Here is a 12,657-nt window from a genome sequence, read left to right on the forward strand (position 1 = left end):
CCGAGGGCTGGACACAGTGAGTGCAGTTCTGGTTTTGGAAAACCGTCTTTTTAATTTTAAAAATAGGTTGGTTCCAAATCCCCATTGAAGGCGAGGTGGTCAGGAGGGGGGTGCCGCCGCCGCCGCCCCGCCCCCGAGGCCGAGCTGGCCCTCTGCGGCGGAGGCCCGGGCGCCAGTGCTCATGGGCGCCAGTGCTCACGGCCGTCCAGGAGGCAAACGGCAACGCGCGGTGGGGAGCGGGGCTGAGCCCCGGGTGGCGCCCCCACGCCGTTCTCCGCCCACCCGGCGTGTTTGGTCCCCTCGGCCTCGGGGGCGGGGAAGCCCCTCCCCACGGCCAGTGGAATTTAAGAAAAATAAAAAAGGTAAAAGTCCAACAGGCAAAACTGTCACTAAAATTAGGAAGTTTAACTTTTTTGGTTAACTTTAACATTCAAAAATGTAGTATTGAATCCAAAAAAGCGTCTCAGATCACACAAAAAGTAACCCATGTTAAAATCTAAAAACCAGTCCAGGACACCCCCGAGGACGGAACCTGAAGCCTGAGTGGGCCCTGGGGGGCGCCGCGGGACCCCACCCCCGGAGCCTGCGCCCGGCCCGCGGTGGCGGGCGGCGGCCCCTAGGACACGTTGGCCATGGGCTTGTACTTCTTGAAGCGCGTCCACTGGCCCGTGGCGTAGTTCATCTCGAACACGGTGTCCACCAGCATGGTGGTGCTGCCCTGGCCGTCTGCCTTGGGCAGGTCCTCCGTGTGCTCGCTGAGCTTGATCTGGATCACGTCGCCCTGCTCCTGGCACGGGTTCTCTGCGGAGCGGCGGGCTCTGGGCGGGGGTCGTGGCCACGCCGCCCGGCCCCCCACCCCACCGGGCCCCAGCCCCCCGCCCCGCGCCGGCCAGCCCCGTGGACCCACCTCGGGAGCCCGCCATGAAGCCCAGGATGAGGGCCTTCTCGGGCCGCGTAACCTTGTTGGCCGTCTTGAACATCTCCTGCGCGGCAAACATCTGCTCCCTCTGCAGATGCGGGCAGGGGTGAGGGCCGGGGGGGGGCTGCTGGCCCCCCCCCCCCCGCCCACCAGCATCCCCCTCTTGCAAGGCCCAGGCAGGGACCCCTGGGAACCCAGGCTGTAGGGGCAGAGGGGCGAGGCCACAGCACCTGCCTGGTGGCCTGCGGCCTCCCAGGGCACACCTACCGTGAGGGACAGGTTCTTCTTGGGTTGCGGCTGGGCAGGGGGCTGGGCCTGTGGGGCCACCATGGCCACTGGCGGAGCCTGGGCAGCAGGCGTGGCGGCGGGGGGTGTGGTGGGCGTCAGGGGCGAGGCAGGTGCAGCAGGCGCAGGTGTGGGCGTGGCCGGGCTCAAGCCGCTGTTGTACATAGGTGCGCGCTGCTTGAACTGAGCCGGCAGGCCGGGGGCTGGGGCGCTGGGCTCGTCGGGGGGCCGGCTGGCCTGCAGGCTGGCTTCCCGGGAAGGCGGGGCTGGAAGCAGAGCAGGGCCGGCTCGGCGGGCAGGACCCGGACGTCCCTCCCCATGGGGCTCTGTGCCAGGCCCCACCTCGCCTGGCCCGAGGGGGCGGGCTCTGCGCCACCCCCCAGCCCAAGCACCAGCAGCTGTCGCAGCCGTCTGTCCCGAGACCTCAGCTCCTCGAGGCCCTGGGCCCTCAGAAGGCCCCCCGGCCCAGAGCCCCACCCGGGAGCCCCAGGTCTCTGGCCTTTCCAGGGGGGCAGACGCGATGTCCAGGGTCTGCCCACTTTGGGGCCCAACTCCTGGCAGAAAAAGCTGACCCCACCAAATGGACACCGCAGGGCAGGACCTGCTGGTCCAGCCCAGGCCAGTCCTTCTGACACCTCCTTCCCTGATTCCAGGGCCGCGGGGGGCACTCCTGAGCCCCCAGGTGCTGTCACCTTGGGCCCCTTCCCACACCAAAGCTGGAGTCAGTGCTATTGGGCTGGACACGGGGCCGCTGCCTGCTGCCCTGGGAAAGGCGGAGCCGGGAAAACGGGGCTTGTTTCTCGGCCCGTGCCCCCAGCCAGCACCAGCAGGGCCGGAGGACCACACGGGACCCTCCCCGACACCCGAGGGAGCAGCGGGCGGGGGCCCCTCGGGAAGGAAGGCCAGCACGCCGTGCTGCCCTGCTGCCCGCTCACCTGCCGGGGCCTCAGAGCTGGGGATGTAGGACGAGGCTGGGACCACGCTGGGGGTGGCGGGCAGGTAGCTCGTGGAGGGCAGCGCCGGCTCGCTGTTCAGAGCCCCGAGTTTCTGGAGGACGGTGCAGGGAGAGGCCTGGGTCCCGGCGCCGCCCCCCACGGGGGCTGAGCGGGCAGCACTGCGGACACGGGCCTCGGCGCCCCCTACCCCGGGCTGCTCCTGGCCACAAGGCCTCCGCCCGGCACGGCCCCCCACCCCGGGCCTGCCCGAGCGGAGCACGGCTCCTGTCCGGTCGAGGGGAGGAGGGAGCACCGCCGGGCTCTTCCCACTGCGCGCACGCCAGGGAGACGGCCCCGGCTGCGAGCTGCTTGCAGTGGGCGTCAGGGCCGCGCCGCGGTCCCCCTCACCCTCTCGCCCCGGCGGGGGGCCCCGGCCGGCTGCCCCTCGTGTTCGTGCATGCTACACGCACGCACATGCGCGTTCTCTGCGACGCCTTCTGGCGGCTGAGAACCGGGAGCAGAGGGAGGAGCCAGGCTGCACCGAGGCCCTACCTGCGTGGACACCAGGCCGGCCGCGTAGTCAGGCGTGGCGTTCTCAATGACCGTCTCCTCCTTGGCTGGCTTCTCCACCACCTCCGTATCTGCTGGCAGAGCCTGGTCAGCGCCCCTGGCGGCCCCCGTCGGGCGGGCTCAGCACGCCCGTCCCTCGACGCTGCCCGAGCCTGCCCTCCCCTGCCCTGGCGCCGGGCGCAGAGGACGGCTCCGGGGGGCACCGCCCCGCAGACCCTGCCGGGAGCCCGGCACCCACCCAGCGTCTTCCTCCTCCTCTTCGCCTCTCGGCCGGCACCGACCATGTCCAGCTCAGAGATGTCCAGCAGCTGCCAAGATAGACAAACAGCAGCCCCCCCGTCACTACGGCACGAGGCCCGCAGCACTATTGGGGGGGGCCCCCCGCGGATGGCCAAGGGGCTGTGCCCACCTTCACGCCCCTCTCCTTGCGCAGCGGCGTCCTCGAGGGCGGGACGGGGGTCCGGTTCCCGGCGGGGCTGAAGACGCTGGGCGCGGCGGGGCTCCGGAAGGGCGCCTGCTTCGGGATGCCCTTGAGCGGGGCTGGGGCGGGGCAGGACGGCGCCCGTCAGCGGCCACGGCCAGCAGACGGCCGGCCTCCCGCCTCGTGCGTCCTCGCTCCCCTCCTGGGGCGGAGGCCCCTCTGCGGGAAGAGGCGCACCCCCCCCTCCTCCCGACCCCACAGACTGGCCACACCTCCTGGAGGGGACACCCCGGGTCCCCTGCGCCCGTCCTCGGGGAGTGAGGGCCGGCCCACCCAAAACAAGGCCTTGGCAGGCAAAGACATCACCGTCAATCTGAGACATTCTTGCCAAAACACACTGAACAAAAACACAGCCCAGGAGCCACCCGCCCCGGTGCTCGCGGCACAGCCGACGGGGCCGGGGCCGGGGCCCACCCCTCGCACGGGGCGAGCCAGCTGGCCCCCAGACACCAGGTCCCAGCCCACAGGTCCCGACCGGGGGCCCGCAGGTGGCAGACAGCAGGTGACCGGAGCAGAGCGTGGCCCGAGGCCTCCCCTGGGCTCCCGCGTCTTGCTGGCCTGTGGCTCCCAGCAGGGTGCCCCGTCTTCCGGCTGGGTGCTGGGCCCTGGCCTCGGGGCGGGGGGCACCATGGCGACAGGAAGCAGGAGTACGGCCGCCCTCCTGTCTGGGCTCTTGCCCGGGCCACCCGGAGGGAAGCTGCAGGGCACCCCGTCTTCTGAACTGCTTGGGCCGTGCGCTCAGGGCTCTGTGCCCCTGACCCCGAGGGAGGAGCGGGCCTAGGAGGACGAGGGGGACCACTGGCTCCCAGGCACTGCCCTCCGCTCCCGCCAGCATGGAGTGGCGGCGGAGGGCAGCAGCAGCGGGGGGGGGGGGGGGGGGGGGGCACAGCCCTGCCACGAGGGAGCAGCACTGCGGGCCCGTCGGCCTCAGAGGTTGTCAGACCCTGTGCTCGCCCCGTGTGACGAGAGAGACACGTCCCAGCCCCCGCCCGGGCCTCCCTGCACGCGCTGGGACCTGCAGGAATCCCGCCACAGAGGACGACGCGGCGCCACCCGGCCCTCGGACTCTGCGCTTGCCGCACGTTCTGGGACGAACCGCTGACGAGGGCTGAGGTGCCACCGCGCCCCCTCAGCCCCTGGGGGCCGTGCGCCCTCCGGGGCCAGCCCCGTGCTCTGCCCGCAGCAGCTCTGCTCGCCGGCGGCTCTGGAGGCTCCCCCTTGACCCCCAGGGAAAAGCCGCTCCACGTCCGGGCTGGACCCGCGGGACGGACAGGTGCAGGGAGCTCCGGGCCCCACGCCCGCCCGGCAGCCCAGAAGCCCTGCGGCTCCGGGGGCGATCCGGGGAGGGGCAGGCGGCCTTACTTGTGGTGTCCATCTTGCGGAGCAGCCCCCGGCCCTTGGCGTGGAAGGGCACGCCCGCGCTCCTCTTCAGCTGCTGGGCGGTCTCGGTGGCTGCAAGGAGAAGGCGGTGCGTGTCAGCGCACCCCAAAAGGGCTCCACGCCCCTGCTGCCCGTGAGTCCGGCCCCCGAGCATCCGGCCCGAAGAGAGGTGTGTCCCTGCAGACGCAGCGTCTGCCCTCCCAGCGGGCCTGCGGTGAGCTCGGACGCCCCGGCCGCGTGTTCTGCGCACGGAGTGGAGCCGTGGGCGGCGCGGCCCGGGGTCCCGGCGCTCTGACGGCCCCGTGTGAGGCCCAGTGGGCATGGGCAGCCCTGGCGTCCACCCACACGGGTGCGGGAGCTCGAGAAAGGACTCGGGGAGGGCCAGAGCCCTGCCCCCCGCCGCCTGCGCCCCGCCAGCTCTGGGGAGCCGGAGCTGCTCTGGCCCCGGGACCCGGCTGGGTTCACACAGATCCCATGGACACAGGCCGTTCTCCGTCACTAATGCCCGCCCCGTGGCCGCACACGGCGGGCTCACTGCAGTCTGGCCGTGGGGGTCTCCCCCTGCCTTCCCTGGCAGCCCCCCACACTCGGGCCGACGCCGCGGTCCGAGAGGACGCTGAGCAGCGGCCCGGTGTCTCTGCGGCCGGCCCGGGACCCAGGCGCGGGCGGAGCTCGGGGGCAGGGCCGGCCTCCGCGGGCCCGGCTCTCGGCCAGGGTGACTCGGTCGGTACCCGTTCAGTTCTATAACAGAGATCACAGACACTTCACCCAGAAAACTCTGGAGCTTGTAAAACAGACTTTTAGAACGCAGTTCAGCACAGCAGTAACGTTTCGAGAAAAAAAAAACCCAAAACTTCGCGTAGGGCCTTCCTTGTCGTCGACGCACAGCTCGGGCCCCGCGAACCCGGACGCGGCCCGAGGCCGAAGGCCCGGACCGGGCAGGGCAGGCCCGGCCGGCCGGCCGCACTCACACTTCTGCAGCAGCTCGGCCCTCAGCGTGGCGCTCTTGGGCTTCCTCTTCAGCTGGAAGTGCTTCACCGGCGGGGTCAGGGGGCCGGCCAGGGTGGTCAGGGCGCTCTTGTTCAGGTACCGGCACTCCAGCGGCAGCATGGCGGACGCCTCGCACTCGGTCACTGTCCGTTCGAGAAGCGGCACGCGGTCAGGGGGCGCGTCCCCCTCCCCCGGCGCGCGGCGGGCCCGCTACACCCACGGGCCCGCTACACCCACGGGGCGGGGACCCACGGCCCGGCTCCCGGCGACGCGGCCTCCGCAGCCGGGGGCTGCCGGCCCCCATCCCCCCCAAGCCGGGCGGGGCCCGGGAGCAGCCGTGCGCTGCGCCTGCGCAGGCGCCCTCGGACGTTTGCGTTTCCTAAGCGGTTTTCGGTTCCCGCCCGGAAGGACGGAGCTGCTGGAGCTGTCTGCGCGTGCGCGGTGGTCCGGGCCTCGGAGCCGCGCTGGACAGGCTGGCGGGGGGGGGCGGCGCACGGCTGATTGGGGAGAGTGCGCAGGGACACGAGAGGTGCGTGGACAGACAGGCGCAGGGGTGGGGGCGCGCGGGCGCGCTGTGGTTCTAAAACCCTTCTACCCTTCCACAATGCCCTAAAATCGGCTAGTCCCCAGCGCGGCACCCCGAAAGCCAGATTCTTTTTAGAAAAGACGACTTTTCTTTGGAAGCCATCCCCCCCCCCGCACAAACCCACACACGTACCCTTTTCTCTAAGTTCTCCTAAAATATCTTGAACGTTGGGATTCTGCTCCTCGAGGTCAAGGTTAAGTGAGCCCGTGTCTGGAAAGGACTTGAGGATGTCGGCGACCATGAGCACCCAGGGGTCCGAGTCCAGGGTGGCCAGCTGGATGATCTCGGTCAGGGCACCCTTCATCTGCCCGGAGGGAGAGAGAGACGCGTCCTGGGGGGGCCCGCCCCACCCAGGGGCCAGTGGCCCCTCCTCCAAGGGGCGCCGCTGCCCCACCGCAGCCCCGCCGGGCAGTGCGGAAAGGAGCCCCGCAGCCGGCGCGGCCGAGCGCCTTTGTTTTCACTTATTTAGTTTACCTATTTATTTTTTAGGAAGAAAGTAGCAACCCCTATCTTTTAAAAAAAAAGATTTATTTATTTATTTGAGAGGGGGAAGGGAGGGGGAAAGAGAGAGAAACATCAGTGTGTGGTTGCCTCTCACGTGGCCCCCCACCAGGGACCTGGCCTGCAACCCAGGCCTGTGCCCTGACTGGGAATTGAACCTGCGATGCTTTGGTTCACAGCCCGCGCTCCATCCACTGAGCTACGCCAGCCAGGGCCATTTATTTATTTTTCAAGACTGCGGCTGTCTGCCCTGGCCGGTGGGGCTCAGTGGGTGAGCGGAAAACGCTCTGCAGAGGGAAGGCAGCCGGCCACCCAAGGCCACAAGCCACCCAACTGCATTTAGAAGGAAACTTCTGGAACAGCCAAGTCCACAGGCCCAGGAGGTGTGGGGGAGCCTGCTGATTGGCACAGGGTTTATTTCCGAGTTGATGAAGATGTTCTACAATTGACGAGGAGGGTATTAAGTGGGTGAAGCATATGGTACTTGAGTTACATTTCAACAGAGCTACGGAAGCTCATTCACGATTAAAATAACTCTTGAAAAACCTAGAAGTACAAGAGACCCTCCCTGGCCAGGGAACAGAGAACAGCAGGGAACCAAACACTGAAAGTTCTTCCCGTGTGATCAGAAACCAGACGCCACGTGGGGGTGGGGCAGGGGTGTGTGTGCGCGCAGAAGAGAAACAGGGACAGAGAGCACACAGAAAAATAAAGATTCTGCAGCAAAATAATTACTATTAGTAACACTTCAGCACAGATGCTGTTCACAGACTCATCCCAAAAAATAAATAAATAAAAAGTTCTCGCCCTGGCTGGTGTGGCTTGGTGGACTGAGCACCGGCCTGTGAACCAAAGGGTCACCAGTTCGATTCCCAGTCGGGACACAGGCCTGGGTTGCGGGCCAGGCCCCCAGTAGGGGGCGAGCGAGAGGCATCCACACATTGATGTTTCTCTCCTTTCTCCCTCCCTAAAAATAAATAACATATTTTTAAAAAGGAAAGAAAAGAAAACTCTAGTGTGTCTGTAACAGCACGAGAAAATGTGAAGTGTCCAGACACTTGCCTGGCAGAAGGTGGAGGACCTCTGCGGAGAAAACCGTGCAACTTTATAACACACGTTAGAGAAGATCTAAGTAGAGAGAGATGCCCGCATCCACGACTCATCAGACTCAACACTGAAGTGATTTCCCCCCAGAATGAACCATAAATCCAGCTCGGCCTGGAGGAGCACCCCTGGCTGCACGTGGGTAGGTGCGCACATAAGCCGGGACGAGGGCCGGGGCTCCTTCTGGAGGAGGTGGGGGGCGTGCCTCTCAGCGGCCTGCGCTGAGGCATGGGGTAGCAGCGCCAGGACCCAGTGGGCTCCCGGTGCCCGATCTGCCCCTGGACAGCAGGGTGGAGCCCAGATAGACCCCCTGGCCCCGGTGACAGTGCAGATCAGCAGTCCCCTCGGGAGCATGGAGACAGTGGCCTCAGTAAATGAACGGTGCCAGGCTGCCGAGACATCTGTACGGACAGGACCAGACCCCAGCTCCACACGGTCAGCCACTCACTCCAGGTGGGAGCGAGGGTGTGAGGCCCCCCTACCCCAAAGCAGCCGCGCTGCACGGCACCTGTAACACATGCAACTGAGACAGCACAGCTACCCAGCCTCAATTTTTACACACCCCCTACCGAGCGACAACGACGATGACAACAACAACCAGAAAAGCAAAAGATCCGAGCAGACAATTCAACAACAATCAGAAACAAAAGACCCCAACAATCAACAACCACCAGAAACAAAAGACCCGAACAGACAATTCAACAACCACCAGAAACAAAAGACCCGAACAATCAACAACCACCAGAAACAAAAGGTCCGAACAGACAATTCAACAACCACCAGAAACAAAAGACCCCAACAGCCAATTCAACAACCAGAAACAAAAGGTCCGAACAGACAATTCAACAACCAGAAACAAAAGACCCGAACAGACAATTCAACAACCACCAGAAATCAAAAGCCAATTCAACCAGAAACAAAAGACCCGAACAATCAACAACCACCAGAAACAAAAGGTCCAAATAGACAGTTCAACAACAACCACCAGAAACAAAAGATCCGAACAGTCTATTCAACAACCAGAAACAAAAGATCTGAACAGTCTATTCAACAACCACCAGAAACAAAAGACCCCGAACAGACAATTCAACAACCAGAAACAAAAGATCCGAACAATCAATTCAACAACAACCAGAAACAAAAGACCCGAACAATCAACAACCACCAGAAACAAAAGGTCCGAATAGACAATTCAACAACAACCAGAAACAAAAGACCCGAACAGACAATTCAACAACCACCAGAAACAAAAGACCCCAACAGCCAATTCAACAACCAGAAACAAAAGATCCGAACAATCAATTCAACAACCACCAGAAACAAAAGGTCCGAATAGACAATTCAACAACCACCAGAAACAAAAGACCCGAACAGACAGTTCAACAACCAGAAACAAAAGACCCGAACAGACAGTTCAACAACAACCAGAAACAAAAGACCCGAACAGACAGTTCAACAACAACCACCAGAAACAAAAGACCCCAACAGCCAATTCAACAACCAGAAACAAAAGATCCGAACAATCAATTCAACAACAACCAGAAACAAAAGACCCGAACAATCAACAACCACCAGAAACAAAAGGTCCGAATAGACAATTCAACAACAACCACCAGAAACAAAAAGACCCGAACAGCCAATTCACAAAAAAAGATCCTCCAACGGTGAATGAACACACGAAGGGATGCTGGGATGACATGGGAAGCAGGCACCTGGCGCCTGCAGTTAATAAATCTTAAACTCCACCCCGCCCCCCAATTTCTGTAACTGCGCGTGGAGAGAGTGTGAGGGAGACGCCGCGGTGAGCATTTCAGAACACACCCACACACCCGGTCGGTCCGCGGCGCGCCGAAACCCACAGAACGGTGCAGATCGGCCCCACCCCGTGAGAAACGGGGCAGGTCCTCTGGAAAACAAACAGAGCCCGCTGAACGCCGACGGGCGAGCTGGGGGGAGGAGCCTAATCGGATAAACCACCTGGAAAAACAACCCGGCGCAAAGCCATCAGCCCCCTACCACCGCCACAGACGGCCGAGCCGAGCGCCGCGCTGCTGGCCACAGCGGGACTCCCAGCAGCAGCGGCTGGCCGGCCCCGGTGTCCGCCCGCGAGGACGCGGCGGCGTACTCGGGGGCGGGCACGACCGTCCAGGCGTCGGCCGCGAGAAAGCCGAGCACCCACGCCGCACGCACGCGCGATGCACACACACGCACGCCCACGATGCGCGCAGCCGCGCGCGCACAGTGCTCAGGCCACGACACCACCGGGACCCGCTGTGCAGCGGAGGACCGCCCGCGCCGCCGATAAGATCACACCGAAGGGCGCGTTGGGGAGGGGGGAGGGGCGGGAAGGCCGGGACCCGCAGGCAGAGCGGCCGCCTTCCGGCGAGCGGGTCCCAGGGCCTCGCTGGCGCCGCTGCGGACGTCACACTCCACAACACAAACAGCTGTGAACGACGACTCCGTGGTCGCGGCCGCGGCGTAGCTGGGGACGCTCCACCGACAGTGGCCCCAACACTCTGACGAACGACCGTTCACTTCGCCCGAAAACAGCAGAACGCACCGCCGGGGAAACGCACCGACGCCCCCAACCCTGGAGCAGGACGCGGGCGTGCGGAGAGGGCCGGCGGGGCGCGGGGCCTGCACCTGCGCCGGTGCGCGGCGCGGCCGCTGGGAAGTCCCGCGGAGCCTGGGGCCCCGCACGGCCCGGCCCGCCCCGCTCCCCACGCCGGAACCTCAGCTCGCCCCAGCGAGCCCGGTGCGAGCAGGTGCCCGCGTCTATCCTCGCCGCCTGTAGCCCCACGCCCACAGCTGACGGGCGCCGCCTCCCCTCCCCGAGAAGGGGGCCCGGTGGGGGCCGAGGGGCTGCGGGGGGCTCCGGGTCTGGGCCCGGTTACGGGAGGCCGGCCCCGCGCCGCGCACCGCCGCCCGCCTTACCTCGTCCACCGTGCGGCGCGGGAGGTGCAGCGTCCCGAGCAGCAGCTTGAGCTTCACGGCCGACGAGAGGCCGTGGAAGCAGAGGCGGATGTTGTCGATGACCGCGGGCGTGAGCAGGGACGCGATGCTGGGCGGCGCCCAGAGCTCGTCCGTGGCCCCCAGCTTGTTGTGCAGCCACAGGCCCGTGTCGCTCTCCCGCATGGACGCCATCTTGAGGGGGAAAAAGCCGAGCGCCGCCGCCGAGCCGGCATCTTATGAAGACACCTACGCGCCCGCCGCGAGGACCCCCAACATGGCGGCGCCCGCTTGGGCGTCAGCAGGGACGTTGCGGCGGGGCGGGGCCTCGGCTAGGAGCCGTAACGTAACATGGCGGCGGCCACGGCCGGCTCTAGGGACGCTGCGGAACGTGACGTCAGGAGGGGGCCGTGGAGCCGTTCGGCTCGAGCGCGCGCCGGCGGGCGTAGGTCTCGGCGCGGTCGGGGCGCCGGCGGCGGCGCCGCCACTGGAGAGCGTTTCAAGGTCAGAAGGGCCCTAAGGGGCACGTGCGTCCACGAGAGCCAGGGGCGGCCCCGTTTTCTCCCCTTGGTGACCGGACGCAACTGAGCGGCAGCCGTTCCTACTGGCAGTCGCCTCCAGGGGGCGCGCTAGCCCCCGCGTTCTGCTTCTGTACGCCGCCTCCCGCCTGGACCGCGCTCCGCCCCTCTCCCGCTGCCGCCCGTGCAGCGGGACCGGGAGCGAGCCCCAGCCGGAGCTCGGGGCCCGGGATTTGGAGACCGCCCCCTCTGGGCCCCCGTGCGCGAATAAACTCCCCTTCGCAAACTCCGAGGCCGTCTGAGTCGTCTTTTCTGCAACATTTTGGTTCCCTGACCGGGAGACGACTCACGCGAGCAGGCCGTTGCCTCCGGTGAAGGCGGCCGTGGGGCAGCCGGTGGGGCCCGGCGGTGAAAAGGAGGCGCGCGCCCCGGTGATTTCGGGTCCCGGACGTCCCGGGCTCCGCTGGCTCGCCCCCCGACCGCTCTTTGACCCGGGCTGGCGGGGTGCGGACTGGTGGGATCTGGGAAGGCGCCTGCCCGGTAAGTGCCCCGAGGACCAGGGCCCGAGACGAGGCCCACCCTTGCGGTGGGAGGAGAGACTGGCCAGCTCTCAGGCCGGAAGGCCCAGGTAGGGCTCCCCCGCTCGGGGCGGGGCGGTGGGGGGCAACGTGATAAACTCTGCGTGTGCGTGGATGATTGTGTCTGTTGCTCCACGGGCGGAAGCCTGCGGAGCGTGAGTGAGTCCTAACCTGCGGTTCCTCAGTCTGTCCTACAGCATCACGGCGGGGAGTTGAACCCGAATTCTGCCCGGGCAGCCTCAGCCAAGGCAGACCCGAGTCCCTCGCGAGAGGAGAGGCCAGACGGGCGACCCGAGAGGCCCTTCCCTTGTCTGTCGGCGCCGATCGGGAGGATTCGTCATGGGGGAGGGGGTTCTTCCGCAGTGCTGGCCTGCGCGTTACAGAATTGTGATCGGTTCAGGGGCCAGGACCCCGGCATGGGTGCGGGTCCGTTAGAGACTTTCTGTTCATCCGAGTGGCCGACTTTGGGGGTAGGCTGGCCCCCTGAAGGCACCCTGAATCCAGGCATCGCCCGGGCGGTCCATCTCGTAGCCACAGGCAGGCCAGGTCACCCCGAGCAGTTTGTTCACCGCGGCCGCTGGCAGGAGTTGGCGCGGGACACGCAGCGTGGCTGCAGCGCTGTGTGAAGCATTCAGTCACGGCATCTGGCGTCGCGGGGGAGGGGGGGCCACGAAAGGTGGGCCGGCCACGCTGCACCCGGGGCTCTCGAAGCACGACTCCCGCCCGAGTGCTCGTAGCCCAGGCACGCGGACCTCCTGTTTTCAAGGGGGACCCGGAGGAGGAAGAAGTCCCGGTGACCCTTCCACCCCCGTACGCTCTCGGAGCAAGGAAACCCTCTCCAGCCTTAGATGCCCCGCCTCC

The 12,657-nt window shown here is 65.9% G+C and overlaps 1 protein-coding gene across 1 annotated transcript; it reads right to left on the reverse strand.

Moving 5' to 3' along the window:
• Positions 1 to 29: 29 nt before the first annotated feature.
• NELFA (negative elongation factor complex member A) lies at positions 30 to 11,740 on the reverse strand. Its single transcript, XM_045834264.1, has 11 exons — positions 10,686 to 11,740; positions 6,279 to 6,450; positions 5,542 to 5,703; positions 4,553 to 4,642; positions 3,119 to 3,249; positions 2,948 to 3,017; positions 2,692 to 2,780; positions 2,140 to 2,251; positions 1,187 to 1,470; positions 908 to 1,007; positions 30 to 801 (listed from the first exon to the last, which is right to left on the reverse strand). The coding sequence occupies exons 1-11, from the start codon at positions 10,893 to 10,895 to the stop codon at positions 617 to 619; spliced, it is 1,605 nt and encodes a 534-aa protein (XP_045690220.1). The 5' UTR covers positions 10,896 to 11,740; the 3' UTR covers positions 30 to 616.
• Between the last annotated feature and the right edge of the window lie 917 nt (positions 11,741 to 12,657).

Source organism: Phyllostomus hastatus, unplaced genomic scaffold (assembly GCF_019186645.2).
Source record: "Phyllostomus hastatus isolate PE091 unplaced genomic scaffold, TTU_PhHast_1.1 phas_contig_196, whole genome shotgun sequence".
In the NCBI taxonomy this organism is placed as follows: domain Eukaryota; kingdom Metazoa; phylum Chordata; class Mammalia; order Chiroptera; family Phyllostomidae; genus Phyllostomus; species Phyllostomus hastatus.